At 35.2% G+C, this 20,335-nt stretch overlaps 1 protein-coding gene across 15 annotated transcripts in view; it reads right to left on the bottom strand.

Annotated features, from left to right (window-relative positions):
• Window positions 1-20,335, bottom strand: part of LOC139963562 (uncharacterized) — a 60,635-nt gene that overhangs the window by 15,203 nt on the left and 25,097 nt on the right. For 6 of the 15 annotated variants that reach the window (XM_071964522.1, XM_071964542.1, XM_071964505.1 and 3 more), the window contains exon 6: window positions 506-607. In XM_071964522.1, coding sequence (XP_071820623.1) covers window positions 506-607 — 102 coding nt within the window. Of the gene's footprint in view, window positions 1-505; window positions 608-12,789; window positions 12,844-19,434; window positions 19,498-20,335 lie in introns of all 15 variants that reach the window. The other 9 variants (XM_071964443.1, XM_071964476.1, XM_071964434.1 and 6 more) reach the window with 3 other exon arrangements.

The raw sequence follows: 20,335 nt of genomic DNA on the forward strand, positions 1-20,335 counted from the left end.
AACTTAACCATTGAAAAACACTTTGCAAATTGTTTTTCTTTCAGTAGGTGCCCAAAAAATTCTCAGCATACTGCCCGAATTTTCACAAAAATTTGGGGTTGGGGGGCTGCAGCCCCCCAGCCCCCCTACCTCCTACACCAATGGAAAGGACCAAAATATGTGATTTGCAAGGAACAGCATATTAAATACTGTGGTCTTGTAAAGTTATAAAGAGTGAGAGGAATTAACACCTTACTTTTCAACAACAAAGCATAAAAAAGTCGAATACTGATCACAGCTAAATCCTGGTATTACAAATGTCGCCAAACAATACCGTGACTTACAATTGTAAATATGGGTTCCATATCTCTCTTTTGTTTGTGCCAATATTCTGAAAATGGGCAGGGGGAGGAGAAGGGTGACACAATAAAATACTAACACAGAAACCAGATAGATTTTACCAGAAGAAAAGAAAGTGAGTATATGCTCCTGTTAAACCTTGTTTGCCTTTTTCACGGATACTTACTCTTTTCTTGGCAAGTGTTGGGTCTTGTTTTAGTAGCTCATTTAGTTCGGGTATCTTTCCATAAGCAGAGGCCATCATCCACTTCCTCTCTAAAGCATCAAGCTGATAAGGGAAGAAAAATTAATGTTCAGATAAGGATTATTAGAAATATAAGAAACCGATAATTTCTTAATAGGATCGTGTCAATTTAGTGGTAAAGAAAATGAAGATTTGTTACTCAGAGAATGGAGCCGACAACTCATTCATATTAATTTCTCTTCAAATCAAGATGGGAAGGAACAAGATGGGAGGTAGAACCAGAGAGGATGACATTTGACATTATATAATGTCTGTAATTGATTGGGATATGACAGAAAGACACTTTCAGTAAGACAAAACCTTTAAATTTACTAAGCTAACCACTGTATAGATTACTGTAACTAACAAAACATTATAATGCTCTTCCATTGAAAAAAAAAAAATTAACAGAACATTGCAGGTTACCTTACTGTATATGATAACACTTCATGAAATTATATTTCAATATTTTGATTGCAAGCGATTGAAAATGGTTGATGCCATAAGACACAAAAGTGTAATTTGCGTGCTTGTCCAAAATTGGCTTTGAAAATGAAAGCAGTTTAAAGAAAATGACATACTCCATATAATTTGAACAATATGATGTCATAGTTATTTAAACTACAGTAGGCCAAATGAGACCATAGGCCAGCAAATAATAAATATCAGTAATATTGAAGTGCGTACAAGTTAGAATAGACCATAAAGAAATTATGTAAGTTTGTCTACAATTTGCTCAAAGTTAATGTCTACAATTTGCTAAAAGCTTTCTAGCAGTTCTTTCACTGGAGGTTTAAATATATATATATTTTATATATATATATATTTGTTACATATTTCCAAAGGAGCATCAAAATGTTCCAGTGAATATAATAAATGCCCCAAATAGGTGGCATGCAGTGACCAAAAAAAAAACTAGTCTGAAAGAGTTTGATAATTAATTTCAATATATCTATTATAGTCACTGAACAAAGGGTCTGGCTAAGAATACAATAAAGAAAGAAATAAACCAATCATTGATGTTGAATTGTTGTAGTGTACAGTTTAGAGAGGAATGCAGTAAACATGCCTGTATTTCAAAGTGTGTGTCCATTCTATGATTTACCAAAAGTACTTAAAACCAGCCTTGCCCTAATAAGTGCAAAATTTATTCCATAAACACCTGCTAGGTTGTTTGCTGATCATGACAGTATGAATGAACCTGCATCATTCAAAATACTGCCACTTCATTATCCTTTTTAAAACAAGATTTGCAGCAGACATGATGATGTATGAAATACACATCAGAGCAATGTCGTCTTATGTTTGGTTAACCATTTCTGGCAGATTTTAGACAAACCTACCAAATAATTACTCAGATATTCAAAATTTATTCAGAACTTTCAAACCTTCACCTTTGAACCTTTTAATCCTTGCAAGAAACCTACCCCATAATTTATTCGGGTATGCAAAATTTACCGAGAAATTTTAAACCTTCACCTATTTAATTCTTACAAAAAAAGATAGGTACTAAAACCAGGCTGCTAACTCTGTCATCTACAGTACAAGAATAAATTTCATTCTTGTTCGAACTATTTACACAAAATTTATGAATTCTCCAATGATAATTTTTTGGGCTGTGTTTTTTATTTCTTTTTTAACATTTCGGGTTCCACGGATCAAAATAACGAGACATTTTCACCTGTGTTAGCTTTACAGCAGCTGATGTGTGACTGAACAAGGACTATTAAATGATTAAAATTAATGTAAATATCAACCATAAGCAGCAAGAGGTCAAGCAGTTTCAAAGTTTGCTCTACAGGACCTCTATAAAAAAAAAACACAAATACTAAAAATAAAAATTTTCTGCTATATATTTGCTCCAATTTCCTATCCCAGCTGTTAACTGGTTCTGCATCTCATTATTCTCTAAGCTTTAAGGGCAATTAAGAGATTGGAAAAGTTTAAAACATGTTTCGATATAAAACCTCTTGTTTATCTTGTGTTGAGGTATTAATGTATATCCATTTACTTGCTGGTCTACAAGTGTTCAAGGCAGCATTTGATAAATAATCCCTCACGTCAATAAAACTTTTAGTCAAATATGATTAAGTCTCATTATCTTTACTTAAAATCTGGAAAAAAAAGAATGTTTCAGAATTTTACCAAAGATACTGACAGAGTTATAGATATATTAAGAGAGAGAGAGATACTAACAATGCAACATCATGTGGCTGTGTTATGGCATTTTTCAAGTATTGTTTCGTTTCGTTTATTCCAGTATAAATTGCAAAAAATACAATTCATAAATAGGAAAATGGTGAGAATAATAAATAAAATGTTATGTGCATTCATAAAATGTATAAAAGTTAGGAATCAGTAACCCAATTAGGGAATCAAATTTGTGGAAACTATGCAAATTACATCAAATCAAGTCATTTAAAGTGTCATGTTGAATAAAAATAGATGCTCTATATACAAACGAGTTTCTGAAAACTTGCACTCTATATTTTGGTGTCAATGCACGATTCCTGAGATTATAGCTAGTGTGTCGACACAGTGATTTCAGTTCTGCATGAAGCGGGTGATTTTCTTCTCTTTGAATATTCCTAGTCCAAGGCTTGCACAACAAGTCTTTAAAAGTCAGTATATGAAGAAACCATTAAAATATAATGCCTCCAAAAGCAATATCTAAGATTTTCTTTAGTTTCCAAAGGAATTCTTCAAGATAAACATCTCTATCAAATAAGCAAATAATAGTAATTTGGGTTTGGTTTTCCTTTAACCACTGGTATAGTCAGTATTGCTAAGTTCGGCATACTGCGAAGTTCGGACACCCTAAGAAATACACGATTTCACCATGAAAACCTACAGGAAGAGCCAAATTTCACCAAAAAGTACGAAGCTACAGTTATTTTCTTTCCAAAATGACCCGTGTGCAAGAAATTACTTACATATTTGTCAATAAAATGACAAAGATCTATGAAGTCTGTTATAACTACTGAAAGAGCAACTGCGCCACCAATTTTATCACCAGCGCCACACTGTGGGTTGCGTGTCTGAACTTCGCAATACTCTAGCAAAAAAATACCAGTTCCACAATCACAAAGAATCTTCTTGGAAAACAACGTGAAAACAATTTGCAGGAAAGAAAGTTTGGCCGTGTACCGTACTATAAAACAATTCTCCCACCATATGAAGTATATTTTCAAGTGATTTATACCAGAAGATTTAGTTTTGGGGTGATTTAAGTCTTAAGTGTCCGAACTTCGAAGTCACCATGCTACCCAAGATTTTCTGATTATGTGACAATCTTACGTAATGTCACTCAATACATCAAACATACTGTACTTCACTCAGTCCTGTGACCTATGCCAAACTTGTTGATACCCAGGACAGGTGGAAAGATTGAAGAAGATGGATTCAAAAAGGGGTGGGGGGGAGGAGGGGCTACAGTCAACCACTAACAATTCTGAAGCCTTTTAATGAGCAAATTTGCATTTTTGCTGATCGTCATCATAATTCCAACTCACTGATGCTCAGTTTCTCGATAAAATTAAGCAACGAAATGTTAACAATCGTCTACTCTTAAATCCCTAAATTCTCTGACAAAGTTAACGTTATGCACGTATAGGCAGCAGCAGCAATGATCACCGCATGCCTTTATAATATCAACCATAAAATATTAGTCACGTGTTGCCAAGTTGAACTTGTATGTATACGCAATTACTTCAAATGATGACTCCAGTACAGAACAAGTGCAAACTTGCATAAGTAACACTCATTAATCAAAACTGTTGACTCTCCTCTACTATTGTAACTACCTTCCTGTCTCTCTGCTATGCCCGGTAGCCTGGTATCACCGCTTCAGGTGGCAACCGAGTACTTTCCATGAATGTCGGTGTTTAACATGAAAACATTACCAAAGCAATCACGGAGGTTCGTGTACGCTATCTGACATCAATCATGCCTACAGGTGTTCTAGTTAACTTGTGTCAATTTTTGCTTTCTGTTTTTAAAAACGTTTTGATTATTTGATGCCCGATTTTAAACACGAGGATATATCATCACATGAATGGTAGAATTATTATCTTTTAACATGTCAGAGCTCCAAATCCACTCGATAAAGAGTCGTTTTTGATGGCCGTAAATTAAAGGTAATCAGAGGAATGACAAACACTTCATCCAATACTATCACCGTACGCTGTAACCCGGACAGCTGAATAAACAGACGCAATCAGATTTTATCGGGTAAAGTCAAGTGTAAAAATGGTTAAATTGTAGTGGATGCATTCAAAAAATTTGATGGAATTAGAAAACGTTTTCAGATTAATTTATATAGCTAAAAGTTAAAGAGGTCATTTGAAAGTGAAAATTAAATATGATCAAAAAAGGCGACACTTAAACATAAAACAAAAGTCGATTTGGTTCACATTTGTATTAAAAAACAAATTAAAATTTATGAGAAGCAGCTGTACACGTGTGTTGATGTTCTACCTGTGACATCTCTGTACGTATGTCTGAAGGCATCCTTTAGTTTGAGTCTAAACCTAACTTTTTTCACTTTCATTCTCCCTCCTTTTACAAATTACACCATTTCGGCACTTCAAATTCCAACTAGTCGATTGTTGAGATTTTTTTTTTTTTTGAAATCTACCAATTATTACTCGAACAAAGGTATGGGGTTGATGGATCTAAGACCAATCCTTTCTCATTGAACAATGCCAATGAGAGATAAATTAAAGAATCCCATTTACTTTGGAATATATTTCGGTGCCCAGAGCCCCAGACACATTTACACATCAGTACCATAATCATCTTTAACACATGCTAGTGTAAACTGATGCATACACTGCCATTAAATGTTTTATAAGCTGACCATCTCTTGAAGATGTTAATTAATATTACAAACAGATGGAACCTCACTCAACATCAGTAGACAAGTGACAAAGTCCGTAAAAGGAAAGTGCAAGAGTTTCCTTCGCGTGAATTGCTGTTAAATCTGTAGTCGTTGTTATCGTGTCTACTGTGAATCTGAGGTACTCTAGATATGCCTAAATTGTTAGCTTATAATTCTCCGTGCAGAACCAGTTTCTGAGCTAAAAAGACTGCAACCTTTCCTGCACCTCCTAATGCAAATACACTCCGCATGTAAGTTTTCAAAACATGATTATCTCCGCTATAACAGCTTCTCGGTTCTCCCCCCCCCCCATACATAAACAGCGCCAATGTCAATTTCATGTTTTAACCAGTTCTTCTTCCGCTACGTCTGTCAAAATATGACACCGCTTAAAGACTCCCTGAGTACAGTATAGTTTTTCAATACATACTTTTCCTTTTCATAGGCAGAAGGTGGCAATGGTTTGATCAAACAACCTCTCCATTTACATTTGTTAATTTAGAAACTGGTGTCAAGCGACAACTATCCATTGCACAGGTGAGAAAGATCCCAACTTAAAATCCCGTCACGAGAACAGATGTCAACACCCAATCTGCTATTTGATTTCCCACCTCGGATATGTATCGTTGAGGTGACGAGTATCCCCCCCTGACTGATACTCATCAGTTCTGACAGTCTGCGGGTCTTCCGAAGGGAATTCTCCGACGATGAGATGCCGTTGACTTCTAGGTGTGAAATACATTGGTGTTATGGAACCGCACAAACAAAATGAATGCCCGGCCTTGTCACATATCACACTTGCTCGAAAAACATGTGTCAATCCAAAGCCATTCATATCTAGAATCTCATATTTTTGTTTGTTTTTTTTTGTACGTTATCATAAACTATACTGCCCTAACTAAATATTTAGGCAAATTGCAAAACTTTTTGCTGTGATAGCACTGATGGCAAGATGTTTATGATGATGTTGAGTCTGTGTTTAATGATGACTGCTCTGGCAAAGTAGGTCTAAGTCAAAGGCATCTAAACAGAAACAATTTGTGTAAATGGGATTTCGTCCGAGATTCATCTTAGGGATGTCAACAAAAAGATTATTTCAGGTCAAAGTAACTGTACATCTATATATGCCCTAGATTTACGTGAGAGATCAATTGCTTCGGAGTAACAAACGTTTCCGATAAACGGAAACTGAAGATAGTAAAAGGTTATGTTTGCTATTTCTGACGCTAAACTAAATGAACAGCTTCAACTACATGTGCAGTAAAAGTGTGTCTGATGGATTCCAATCCCTTAAAGAGTAATAAGTCATATTTATATAGCGCATAATCAGCAAAGCAAAAAAGAGCAATATTCATAACGTATTAAAGAAGATTTTTAAGGGTAAACTCAACCATTTTTAAGAATCACACTGAAAGGCAGTCAAGAACATATACTTTCAATTATGCCAATTATCAAAATTGACAACAACAAAAAATGAAACAATAAAATACATCTGGACTAATGAGGCAAAATGGTAATTCCTGTACCGGCTATCCTTTAGGCTCTTCTAGATTCCCCTTGCCCCCAAAAGTTATTGATGCATTGAGGAAAGGACACAAATGTTGTTTATTTATTTTAATTTCAATGCAAAATAAAGAAGATTAAGACCTATATTGTTGGAAATCAGATACTGAACACTTGCATTGCTAACTTTCCAGTGAAAACAATCGTTGCCACTTTTTGGGTAACCACAGGCTGCTACATCTAGAATATAACAATTTTCTTCTGAAGTTACCGTGTGTTTGAAGCAGTTATTAGAGCAGTTGCAGAGTACAAGGGTATACCAGGTGTACTAAATGGAGACTGTCTTCTTCTCAAGTTAAATTATGATTACCATGACAGCAAATATCTCTACAGACTTGTAAGTTAAAACTAGTGAAACTTTAAAACCATATTTAACGTCTCAACAGAGTCACTCATGTTAATACTTCTTGAGCATTGTTCTGTCAATTGTATGAATATTTGTCTCTTCATTCAAATGGGCGCAAAACATGGGGCTCTCCACCATTCCTACTGAGGGGGTGGGCTGTCATATAGGTTCTAATGTGCATGATGTACTGTTTAGGTATCTCTGCAGAAGAATATTCCGGGTAAATTTGTACGCAGATACACTGGACAACTGCCTCAATGTTCCACTTGAAACTTGAAACTGTTTGAGATGGAAACTCTGACAAATGTTTCAAATGATGTCATCTTCCATAATTACGAACAATCCTATGGTGATCAACTCGTGGCACCGCTATGCTAGTGCTTGTGATTTCATCTCGACAATACTTAAACTCTGAGCAACAGTTTTTCAAGTTTTGTGGAACTAGATGGAACCGACATGACAAGCGCCCTCTAATAATATTGTTGGATTTGGAGCAATCCATGCATGTAGCTAGCATCTACAGTTTCTGATAATAACAACTTAAGCCCTGATTCCTATATGCAAAGAAGGCTGATGTATGCTAATATTGATGGTTGTTTTTGTGTTAAACCAACTTACGTTCTCTATACATTACACATTTATGTTGTGTAACAAATCATATATACCAGTTATATTCGATCCTCTTTGTTCACGTCGAGAGAAATTATCCTGAGAACTAATTCGCTGCTTGATCAAATTAATTTATGCGCATACTCATGGAGCCTTCTATCTTCTAGCAAGATAATAATAGAGAAGGTGCAACTTAATTATGCTCATCCTCTTCATTCATAATATGTGATATTATTTTCAACATGTACACACTACATGGTCTTTACTTCTATGATCATTCTGTAAAAGTTGTTTCGTGTTCGGAAAAAAAAATGAATAAATAATAAATGAATGAAATATACAAACAAGGGAAAGGATTCTTAAATTTTCCTTTGGGTTAATTGTCACATGGAAGGCAACAATTAGAGATGTGTGTCTCAAGTGAAATACAGTAGACTTTACAAATTATTTCTCTGCACACTATATGCAAATCTGAAAAGTTTAATTTACATGCAACTGGTTTTCAGCTTTGGCACTCCTTGGCTACGACCTAACATTCCCCATCCAACAGAGGTTTAGAAGAACAAATCAAAAGATGAGGTGGAAATAAAATGTTCCGTAATATAGTGAAGGAGGCTCAGGAGGCAATAAAGGTGATCAAATGAACTGCTAACAATACTCAAACATGATATCAACTGTATGAGAAAATTAGAAATTAGCTAACAAAACATCAATTGATAAAATAAAAAAAACCTAGCTGTGCAAATTTATTTCTTCATTCTTGGGAAGAAATAATTCAAGACATAAAGCATAATTGATTTCTACTTTTTCATAACTCTGACAGTTATGCTACTGTAATTACACCTTGCAAGAAATAATTTGTACAGCAAGGATCATCTTCAGTAAAAAATATCATTTATACAGTTTAGTGATGCAAGAGCCCTGACAGTGAATTCTATCATCCTGTAGTTTTGATGAAATGACATAAATTATGATCAATTTGAATGCCATATTTTATGACATATAACACAGAAAGCAAACTTGTACCAACACAATATCTTTAATAAAGACAATAATAAGAGACCATCATGAGTATTTTACAATCAAAAGTTGTGCAACTGCAAAACTTTTAGTCTTATCTTCAGTAGAAACAATAGTTTAAACACAGTTTAGTGATATAAGATTCTTGGCAATGGATTTCTATACATTTTGATGAATATTGCATAAATGAAATGTTTAGTTTATTGCTGTCTTTCATTACATTACACAGAGAGCGAGATTTACCGGCACGATATCTTCAATAATAGAAGATACAAGATCATGCATGAGTCTGATACAAACAAAAGTTTATGCCATTGCCAAACTTAGTCAAAAGCTGCTTAAATATCATTGAAGCTGACTGGATTCCTCTTTCTCCTGAGAAGATGCGACTTTGCCAAAAGTTTTGAAACCCTCTCTCCGCGGCATTTGATCACGTTGATGACAGTTTGTTGCGATGAGTAGCAAAATGAACTTATATACAACATAACAGGTAATGATTAACGCACACAAAGAAATGGAAATCTCATTACGTGGAAATATTTGAATATGTCATTGTACGCCGGCAATCTAATCCATTTATCTATCATAGCTGCCAACGCTCTCGACACCTCGAGGTAAAGAGAGAAGTATAGTAAAGTTTCCACCAGTGAAAAAATTATCAGAATTTTGATTTGTATTCAGAGAGAGAAAAGAAAACAATTAAAGATGCAAAGAATTAAGGTTGTCAGTCTGGATGGGAAAAATGAAGTTGCGTCTGTATTACTAGCAGGATTGCCGCGGCAGCCGGGAGGCAACGGGAACAGAAGCTGTTGTTCGATCTCATCTTTCACACACCAACCTTCACAACTTGTTAATTTCTTGTTAAATTCAATGTAAGATATCCACTCAATTTGATTGTGACAATTTAATGAAATTACAGTCCAAAATGCCTGCGAGAACCATCAATTATGAGAAATGAGAAAGATTTTGTACGATTGACATGATGTGTTTGGGCGAGAGGAAACGGAAACCCCTCCGCAACGGCGGCTCAGGTGATTGAGAAACCCTCGATTAGCTCTGTCATCTTAGAGTCCAAGTCTCTTTGGATAAAGTTACTTTAAATCTTGATTCTCCACCACCCCCCCCCCCTCCATTAATCTCGGGTTTGCCTCTTCTTTTGAGGTTCCAGTCTACTCTAACAAAGTTAGACACATGTTATCAAATACTTGTCTGTCAGTTACTTTATCAAGATGGATCGACTGTCTTGGTTTAGAACAGCTGATGACTGTTCTCTCAGTCACCAAGGCACATTCACTGCAAATGTATGATGTTTCTTACTGTACATTCAATTGTGCTGCTGGATTGAAGTAATCAGGTATGGTGTGAAAATTTGAAGTAGTGAATGCTTCAAAAGCAAATTTTAAAAATATGGCTTATAACTTTTTCCAGGAACTATTAGTAAAATATTCTTAACTTTGAATGAACATTAGTCAGAGAGAGCCTACTGTCATGAAAATATGGATGAATATGTACCGGGAGCAACGTGCTTACCAACTACATGGTCATGTGAGCCCACAACTATGGCAGGCCCTGTGGGACAAATATACCATATTATATACACGTATTTAATTCGAATATATGCTCCCGTATTAATTTCAATACATACACTTATATATTAGCAGCCAATCAGCAGGCCGATTTATACGGTTGTATTGTATTGAATATATACGCATATAATTGAATACATACACATACGCACATCAATTCAAATATGTACACGTATTAATCTGAGATAAATACACATATAAATTTGAATGTATACACATTTTAATTCAAATATATATATATACGTGCATCACCATGGAGAATCAAAGACCTTACAGTAGATGAGAGAGCACTTTGAGGAGGCTGACGACCATTTACTTGCCTCGTATAAGAATTACACCAATATAAGTCTACTTACCATCCTGTGTTATTTAAACTGTGTCCTGCAAACTACAGTACATGATAGTAAGTACCTGATGCAACCAACTTATTTCCAATCCAAATTTACTTCATCACAGCAAATTGCATAAAAACGGAAGAATATCTTCAGGTATTCAACCTGCGACAAGGTAATTGTTATTTTGTGGATAATTATGCAACATAAGCTGGAAACTTTGCGAAAACACAAATAACTGCTTTTGATATAAAGATATTTTTACGCATGTGGTAGTTTTGATGGCAGGGATTGATTCAGATAATGGCAAAGAGGGATAGGAATTAGAGGTAAATGTCAGTTCCTTCAAAGTGTTTGCATTGTATTAAAGTGAAAATTTGGGAGAACATGCATGAGTAGAGTGTTTAGGAAAGCATCAAATAAACATGAAATATTAAACAGTAAAATGAGCAGGTTTCAACCAGTGGATATCATGAAATTGTGAAATGAATAAAGCCAAATACTCTATAAATTTACATCTACTATTGTAATTGTCTGTGGCAATCACAATAATTGCACAATGATGGTTTTAGATACATTACACCTTTGTAATCTGTTCTTCAAACTGTTTTTCATTACTGTAGGTGGTTGTTAAAAGTGAAAAATGGTTGCTGTTAATGTTGGTATAATACTGTACAACAGTATATATCCCATGTAATAGACTAACACAGAACATCCAGACATATTTTAACAAGAGGCCAATAGGTACTGTACTATGGTTCATTGCTCAGTGGAATATTAGAGTGTTGTATGTTATCACCCAATGTCATTGTTGATAAAAATGAATGCATAGTATCAACTCCACACAAATGGGAAGGTTCTAAAGCTATCACTCCATAAAAATTATTTAGGCCCACATGTACCTACTATTAACCAACAACTGTATGCCAAGTCTGGATACAATCCAAGTTAAGGTTATGGAGTTATTGTAGTTTTAAAAATTTTGGCCCAATAATTTTTTTTTGTCTCAATGGTCCCAAAAATATATGGCCCAAACTGACTCAAAAATATATTTGCCCCCCCCCCCGCAAATATTGAATCAAAATTGGGCCCAGCTGGTCTCAAAATATGTAGGCCTAAATGTACCAGCTATTAACCAACAATCCGACCTTAAGGTTGCAGAGCTATATCAATGTAAAGATTTTTATGTTTGACCCCATAACCTCATTAATATTCATAAGGTCAACTCCAAAAATGATAGGGTACACCTTCTCACCATAATACATCTAAACAGCAAGTATGGCAAATATATATCACTCTGTTGTTGATTTATCACGGACCCAAGCAAGTGTCACAGACGCACACACACACACCCATGCCAACCAGACTGCATACATGTAGGTTCCTTTGCTTCCAGCAAGGCATCAAAACCATACCTTCATTGGGACTTAAATATTTCTTTCGATCTGTCAGCAATATGCCCTGCCACAATCATTCTCCTTTCCAAAATGTATCATTTCAAATAATCCTCTTAAGTACGTTTTTTGTAAGTACTGTACATTTATTCCAATCAATTATATCCAGAACAGAATCACCTAATCGTTGCTTTACAATTCTTTTTGTTTTAATATATATATTCCTTCTCTGTTTCTCACCCTCTTTTTTTTTTAAATATATTTAGAATTGAAGCTGCTCCTATCTTTAAAAACAAAGAAAAGGATGAAAAAAAGAAAAATGACTCTCAGCTGGTGAATGCAAACATGCTTATGAAAATTGTAACAATAAAAATGGTTGCAAGAACTTGATATTTTCGATGTAAGATCTTTACGGGTTTTTGCTGTTGCCATTCAGCTGTGATATATTTACATCTTTTTTTTTTAAGTAAATTGCAAATCTTCAAATCATCTGTTTACCTTTCCTATGAATACACTGCTTCTTTTGCTCCTAACAGGTGAGTCACTCATATCCTGAAGTATTACAAAAAGGAATATTGACAGCCAAAATTTAATATTAGAAAAATGAATACATATGACCATGTTCTTACCGGTGCTAATAGGTTACCTGAGGCCACTCTAGACACATGTATAACAGCGAAGAGTGCTGCGTGTGTGAGGCGGTGCAATGTAAATTAAATATGACCATCATAGTCAAGGTTTCTTTCAAATATTGTAAAAGAAAAATTGTAAAAACAAAAGAAAAAAGAACATATAAACTTCAGACTTTCCTTTTGTTTGAGACCATCACTACTATGATATTTGTCTGGGTGACAAAAAATTTTTTGGGAATTGAACATAATTAGTAATTATTCGATTTAATTGACTTTGATTGGTTGAATAATACTAGGAAAGTGGCTGAGTTTGATCGGTTGCCACCTTGTTTAAAGTTATACTGGTTAGGTTTGGGGAAACTGATGACCGAAAACAATGGTCTATTGCCACACACTCACATGAAATGAGTGCATCCAGACATGAATGATTTTGGGATACATTTATAACATAAACAATGAAAACATGACCATTTGAACATACTTTATAGTTGACATCATACTGTATAACAGGGAATAATATATCCTGTATTGCATAGCAAAATGCTAAGCAAAATGGGCAACTTGCTATGCAAAATAAGCAAGTTGCTATGCAAAGTTCAAAATTCTGAAGCAGTTTTGTACACAAATAATAGTACTTTATTATGAGACAAAAATTCATAGACTGCAAAACTGCTACACAAGATTGGAACAATGAATTATTCCCTGTATATGCGTTAACACAGATTTAAAAAGACATTTTATAAAGCAACATGTGTACTCTGAAGAAAAACAAACCAAGAAGAAAGAGGTGATGCATGCACAGCAAATATTACCTATCCTCCACCAACACGGAATGTTATGAATCAAGATATAGCAGAAAAGAATAGCAATAATAGTTGTAAAGACACTCAGATCCCAGATGTTCAACTATGATAACCACCCCCCCCCCCTATAGTTCCAAGTGGTTATCACACTCAGGTCCCACTAGTGTTACCACATCGACCCCAATTAAGTATCTTTTTAGTTATAGGTTTTGTACTGACCTCTGTATGCTCTGTATTTTCAGTTATAAGGTTTTGCAGTGACCACTACATGCTCTGTATTTTCAGTTATAAGGTTTGCTCTGACCTCTATATGCTCTGTATTTTCAGTTATAAGGTTTGCACTGACCTCTGTATGCTCTGTATTTTCAGTTATAAGCTTTGCACTGACCTCTGTATGCTCTGTATTTTCAGTTATAAGGTTTGCACTGACCTCCATATGCTCTGTATTTTCAGTAATAAGGTTTGCACTGACCTCTATATGCTCTGTATTTACAGTTATAAGGTTTTCACTTACCTCTATATGCTCTGTATTTTCAGTTATAAGGTTTTGCAGTGACCACTACATGCTCTGTATTTTCAGTTATAAGGTTTGCTCTGACCTCTATATGCTCTGTATTTTCAGTTATAATAAGGTTTGCACTGACCTCTATATGCTCTGTATTTTCAGTTATAAGGTTTGCACTGACCTCTATATGCTCTGTATTTTCAGTTATAAGGTTTTACAGTGACCACTATATGCTCTGTATTTTCAGTTATAAGGTTTGCTCTGACCTCTATATGCTCTGTATTTTCAGTTATAAGGTTTTCACTTACCTCTATATGCTCTGTATTTTCAGTTATAAGGTTTGCACTGACCTCTATATGCTCTGTATTTTCAGTTATAAGGTTTGCACTGACCTCTATATGCTCTGTATTTTCAGTTATAAGGTTTGCACTGACCTCTATATGCTCTGTATTTTCAGTTATAAGGTTTGCACTGACCTCTATATGCTCTGTATTTTCAGTTATAAGGTTTTCACTTACCTCTATATGCTCTGTATTTTCAGTTATAAGGTTTTGCAGTGACCACTACATGCTCTGTATTTTCAGTTATAAGGTTGGCTCTGACCTCTATATGCTCTGTATTTTCAGTTATAAGGTTTGCACTGACCTCTATATGCTCTGTATTTTCAGTTATAAGGTTTGCACTGACCTCTATATGCTCTGTATTTTCAGTTATAAGGTTTTCACTTACCTCTATATGCTCTGTATTTTCAGTTATAAGGTTTGCACTGACCTCTATATGCTCTGTATTTTCAGTTATAAGGTTTGCACTGACCTCTATATGCTCTGTATTTTCAGTTATAAGGTTTGCACTGACCTCTATATGCTCTGTATTTTCAGTTATAAGGTTTTGCAGTGACCACTACATGCTCTGTATTTTCAGTTATAAGGTTGGCTCTGACCTCTATATGCTCTGTATTTTCAGTTATAAGGTTTGCACTGACCTCTATATGCTCTGTATTTTCAGTTATAAGGTTTGCACTGACCTCTATATGCTCTGTATTTTCAGTTATAAGGTTTTCACTTACCTCTATATGCTCTGTATTTTCAGTTATAAGGTTTGCACTGACCTCTATATGCTCTGTATTTTCAGTTATAAGGTTTGCACTGACCTCTATATGCTCTGTATTTTCAGTTATAAGGTTTGCACTGACCTCTATATGCTCTGTATTTTCAGTAATAAGGTTTGCACTGACCTCTATATGCTCTGTATTTTCAGTTATAAGGTTTGCACTGACCTCTATATGCTCTGTATTTTCAGTTATAAGGTTTTCACTTACCTCTATATGCTCTGTATTTTCAGTTATAAGGTTTGCACTGACCTCTATATGCTCTGTATTTTCAGTTATAAGGTTTGCACTGACCTCTATATGCTCTGTATTTTCAGTTATAAGGTTTGCACTGACCTCTATATGCTCTGTATTTTCAGTTATAAGGTTTTACAGTGACCACTATATGCTCTGTATTACCAGTTAAAAGTCTGTTTTCACACCGAATTGCACATTCCCTCACAAAAAATTTGCAACATGATCAGCAATTTAGTCTGACCTAGGGTTATATAGTTTGGAAGATTCAATTAGCTTAAAACCTAAGGTAATGTTGAACAGCGTACAGTAAAGTTTACTTGCCATACAGATCACCAATAGGCTGACATGCTACCAACAGAGGCACAGCGCTTAGAACTACTGTATCACAATTGTACTTTATTTGATGAATTAAAAGCAGCTTGGAATAAAGATACCCCTCCTTATGGTTGCAAATGCAGCATTATCCTCCTATAAAGAAAACCAACAAGTTCTTATAGATTTAATGTGGCCACATAAACCCAAGAGGTCTGTAGAAAAGAACAGGAAAGCAAACCGCTACCACCATAGCACCAGAGGCTAGCACCATAGCACCAGAGGCTAGCACCATAGCACCAGAGGCTAGCAGCACTCAGTAAAGAAAGAAAAAGAGATAAAAACAAACAGTACCAAAAACTCATACAGAAGAAATTTTTGTCAAAAGAAAATATAAAACTCTGTCTCTTCTAGCTGAATACACAATTTAAGGTTCCCAGCAAAGTAAAAATAGCAGCATGCAACTCAATTGACAGTACCAGAGCACAGACGTAACAAATGCAATTGCGTTTTTTGGTTGTTTTTTTTTTTTAGTTTAAAAAGACTGTGTGAACTGCATACCCAGAAATTTGTGCAAGCAGAGCGGCAGGATATACTATTTTGGACGAGCCCCAAAAGTGAGCCGATGATTAATTTACTTCATTAATATCAGCCAATTACAGACAAAAGCATTTAAACTTACCATTCCATAAAGAAAGATAATTCCATACCATTCATCCCCCCCCCCCTGGTTCCCCTTATTTGAATAACACCTTTCACTCATTGAGTATTGCGAGTACCTGAAGTCCCTTGCTGCGAAGGACACAAATGTTTTCCGCCCACAAGTAACTAAGATTGCAATCACAGCAAACTTCTATCAAGCTTCACTGCATTTAAAGACTGCTTGTAAAATCACAAACTGAGCATTTCATTTGCATTGTTATTCTCATTAAAGATACCAAAGCGACATACCAGCTCTAGGATAAACTACTCATGTACCTGTTGCCTGAATAACACTGTATAGTTATTCTTGCTAAAGATACCAAAGCGACAAACCAGCTCTACGATTAACTACTCATTTACCGTACATGTTGCCTGAATAACACTGTTTAGTTATTCTCATTAAAGATATCAAAGTGACAAACCAGCTCTATGATTAACTACTCATGTACGGTACATGTTGCCTGAATAACACTGTTTTGTTATTCTTGTTAAAGATACCAAAGCGACATACCAGCTCTATGATTAACTACTTATGTACCTGTTGCCTGAATAACACTGTTTAGTTATTCTCATTAAAGATATCAAAGCTACATACCAGCTCTACAATACAACTACTCATGTACCTCTTGCCTGAATAACACTGTTTAGTTATTCTCATTTAAGATATCAAAGCGACATACCAGCTCTACGATTAACTACTCATGTACCTGTTGCCTGAATAACAGTTTAGTTAGTCTCATTAAAGATACCAAAACGACATACCAGCTCTACGATATAACTACTCATGTACCTGTTGCCTGAATACCACTGTTTAATTATGAAGATATGTATCTGTTGCCTGGAGCTGATCCAGAATGTTCTAAAGGAGGGGGTGGGGTGGCCTACCCCCTAAGGTAGCTGAAGCTGACTACAATGCATGGGGGTTTGAGGTCCTCTCCCATTTAAATAAAAATGAAATCAAAACTCAAATGGTGCATTCTGAAGCATATTTGTATCAATAAATTAGGTCAATACTTAGGAATCAATGCAAGGTCTAAATGCAAATACTTTTGAATTTTGTCAGGGGTTGAAGGGGGAGGGGACACCCCCTTCCCCGAATCTGTGCCTGTTTGTAGCCTTGATAATCCCAATGCCCCGTATGATTCAAGGAATAGTTGATCCATTACACAAGATAAGTCAAAGATAATCATAGCAGAGGCAGGCTACTACAACTGACTTTAGAAATAGCTCCACCAAAATGTCTCTCAGGAAAAGATAAATACACACACTACAATGGAATTGATCAAGGCCAGCAAGCAACTTGAGCAATTGCAAACTATGTGATAAGAGTAGTGATCTTGTATTCTCAGATACATGAAAACTACCATTTGGATGGAAGTAGTTTGTAGTAGTATAAGGCTAAGAACATTGTGTCCAGAAGAATGCACAATAGGTACAACAGCATTCACTCTGTGTGTGCAGGGTACTTAATGTAGGGAATATAAGTTGAGGTCATAACGTATTGCCTATACAGATGTTTTCAAATGGTTCTTTCCCACATGATCTGACATATTACTTGTCAACAGTGACATAGCAAAAGGATTGATAATCACAGAGACAATGAAATATCTCTGAGGGAAACTTCTAGCAGAGGATGGGTGATAAAGTGCTCATTAGAGTATGAGTCTGAGTGACCATAATTTGACTTAGCCTAGCATATTTGGGATACTATTGGTGACCTTTAATCTTAATTATTGCATGTAATGCATTGCATGTAATGCATTGCATGTAATGCATTGCATGTAATTCATTACATGTAATGCATTACATGGAATGTATTAATCACATAAATTACAGTAGTTTGGTTTATGTTCAAACTTAGCCTGTCACCAGTAGATTAACCTAATAGGAAATGTAAGGATGTCAAATTGGACAAAGTCTGCGAAAGGCCTAGTAATTAATATCTGTGATGATTTCTCTACCTTTCTGTGTAATAAACATGAGATGTCACTGCAACAATTTACAGCAATTCCTCACTGTTTAGGTGTTACGTTCTAACATTCCCTACTGGGTGATTTGTAATGGAGTTCATCACCACTTGCTTTGTCTTTTAAGTGATTGCATAGACCATAGTGCACTGGGTGTGAGGGGTCAGGTAACTGACATGCTATGTAAAATGATTACATATGCAGATATTAGCTGATTTGCTAAGCCAATACATGGTAGGAATGTTTTATGCTGGTACAACATGGAATATACTACTGCATATAACATACCAAAATGACACAAACCACTTGGGCCACTTGTAGCCCAATAGGAACAATCGGTATGAATATGCAATACCCATGACATCATATTTAAGTAGTTAGCATATATATATCTTTGATTGCATCAATTAGTTGCATTGTATTTTATGCTAGCATAAATACCTCAAATTCCTAAATTGTGAGCAGTGATCTCTATTCATGTTTCCTACTTTGTCTTACATATGTCAATATTTGGGAGAAACCAGTAAAACCTTGTTATGTTTGGTTCAATAGTTTCCATTAACATTATTTCATTACTTTTCCAAATTACTTACTGTTATTTACTTGTGTTATTAACATTCTAACTTTATGATTCATAATTACATTGAAAGACCAAGGCACAGATGTACTGTAGTAAAAGACTGATAAGAGAGCAATCACACTTTAGATGAAATATTGCAATATTTTCTTTTCCAGAGAATACCAATATGGGTTTGATTGCAAGCAGGTTACTGCGAGTGAGTTGCATAGATAGCGCCATCATGCACTGCCATAAAAGTTTGTGAAGCAGCAAAATCTCTCCCTGCAAAGCTTCCCCATTTTAAGCAAATTTTGTTACCTTTACAGGCGAATGATGTACACCATTGCTCTCCTCGCTATGAACACTTTCACCTGTTTCCCACTTGGAATACAAAATAAAAAACAAAATTTATACTTGGAAATTTTTTTTTAATGAAAGCAAAAGGAAACAAAAAGATTTAATTATATTTGCTCATTAAGAAAATGAAGAAAAGAACGGCCTGAAAAAGAAGGAAATTATATAAATGGTATTTTAGTGAATGTCAGCAAAACAGAATTTATATATGAAAACATAAAAGTCTTGGCCATCTCAAGAAAATTCTTGGTTGGTTGTAATATTGACTGTTTAACATATCATACTCTTTTCAGATTCAAACACAAGCTCAAACTTTTTGAGTTTTAACTTGAGTTAAAGAAGAAACAAACTTCAAAATGGGACTAGACCAAGCAACATAAAGGTAAGATAGGCTTCAGGTTTTTGTTTATGGAGGGGGAAAGATGAGGAAGTGATCTTGATACATATCAAACTGTTATTTAGCTGTCACAGTGTATCACTGAGTCAACAGCAGCAGCCCATATTCAGAATTATACAGAATGTTAAAACAAATAATGTTCTGAGGCATGATCTAAGCACATTTTGCCTCTGCAAAAATCCCTGTGAAGGATTAAACCCCAAAAGACAGGTTGTAATATAATATTGGCCTTCTGGTTGCAGGTAAAGCAAAATAAAGCTTACATCAAGCAGACAGATACATAAAGCATGCTTTCACAAAACATGGAAGAAAGGTAACTCTACAGGTCTCTGATTATTCAGATTATTATTATTTGTTATTTACAGAGGTGACTCTCTCTTGCATGAACGGTGGTGTGTCCCTTGGCTGCCCAAATCTTCCATTTGAGTTTTTCAAGCTTCACAGACTCCAAGACCTAAATCACAAACC

This window comes from Apostichopus japonicus, chromosome 3 (assembly GCF_037975245.1).
Source record: "Apostichopus japonicus isolate 1M-3 chromosome 3, ASM3797524v1, whole genome shotgun sequence".
Taxonomy (NCBI): domain Eukaryota; kingdom Metazoa; phylum Echinodermata; class Holothuroidea; order Aspidochirotida; family Stichopodidae; genus Apostichopus; species Apostichopus japonicus.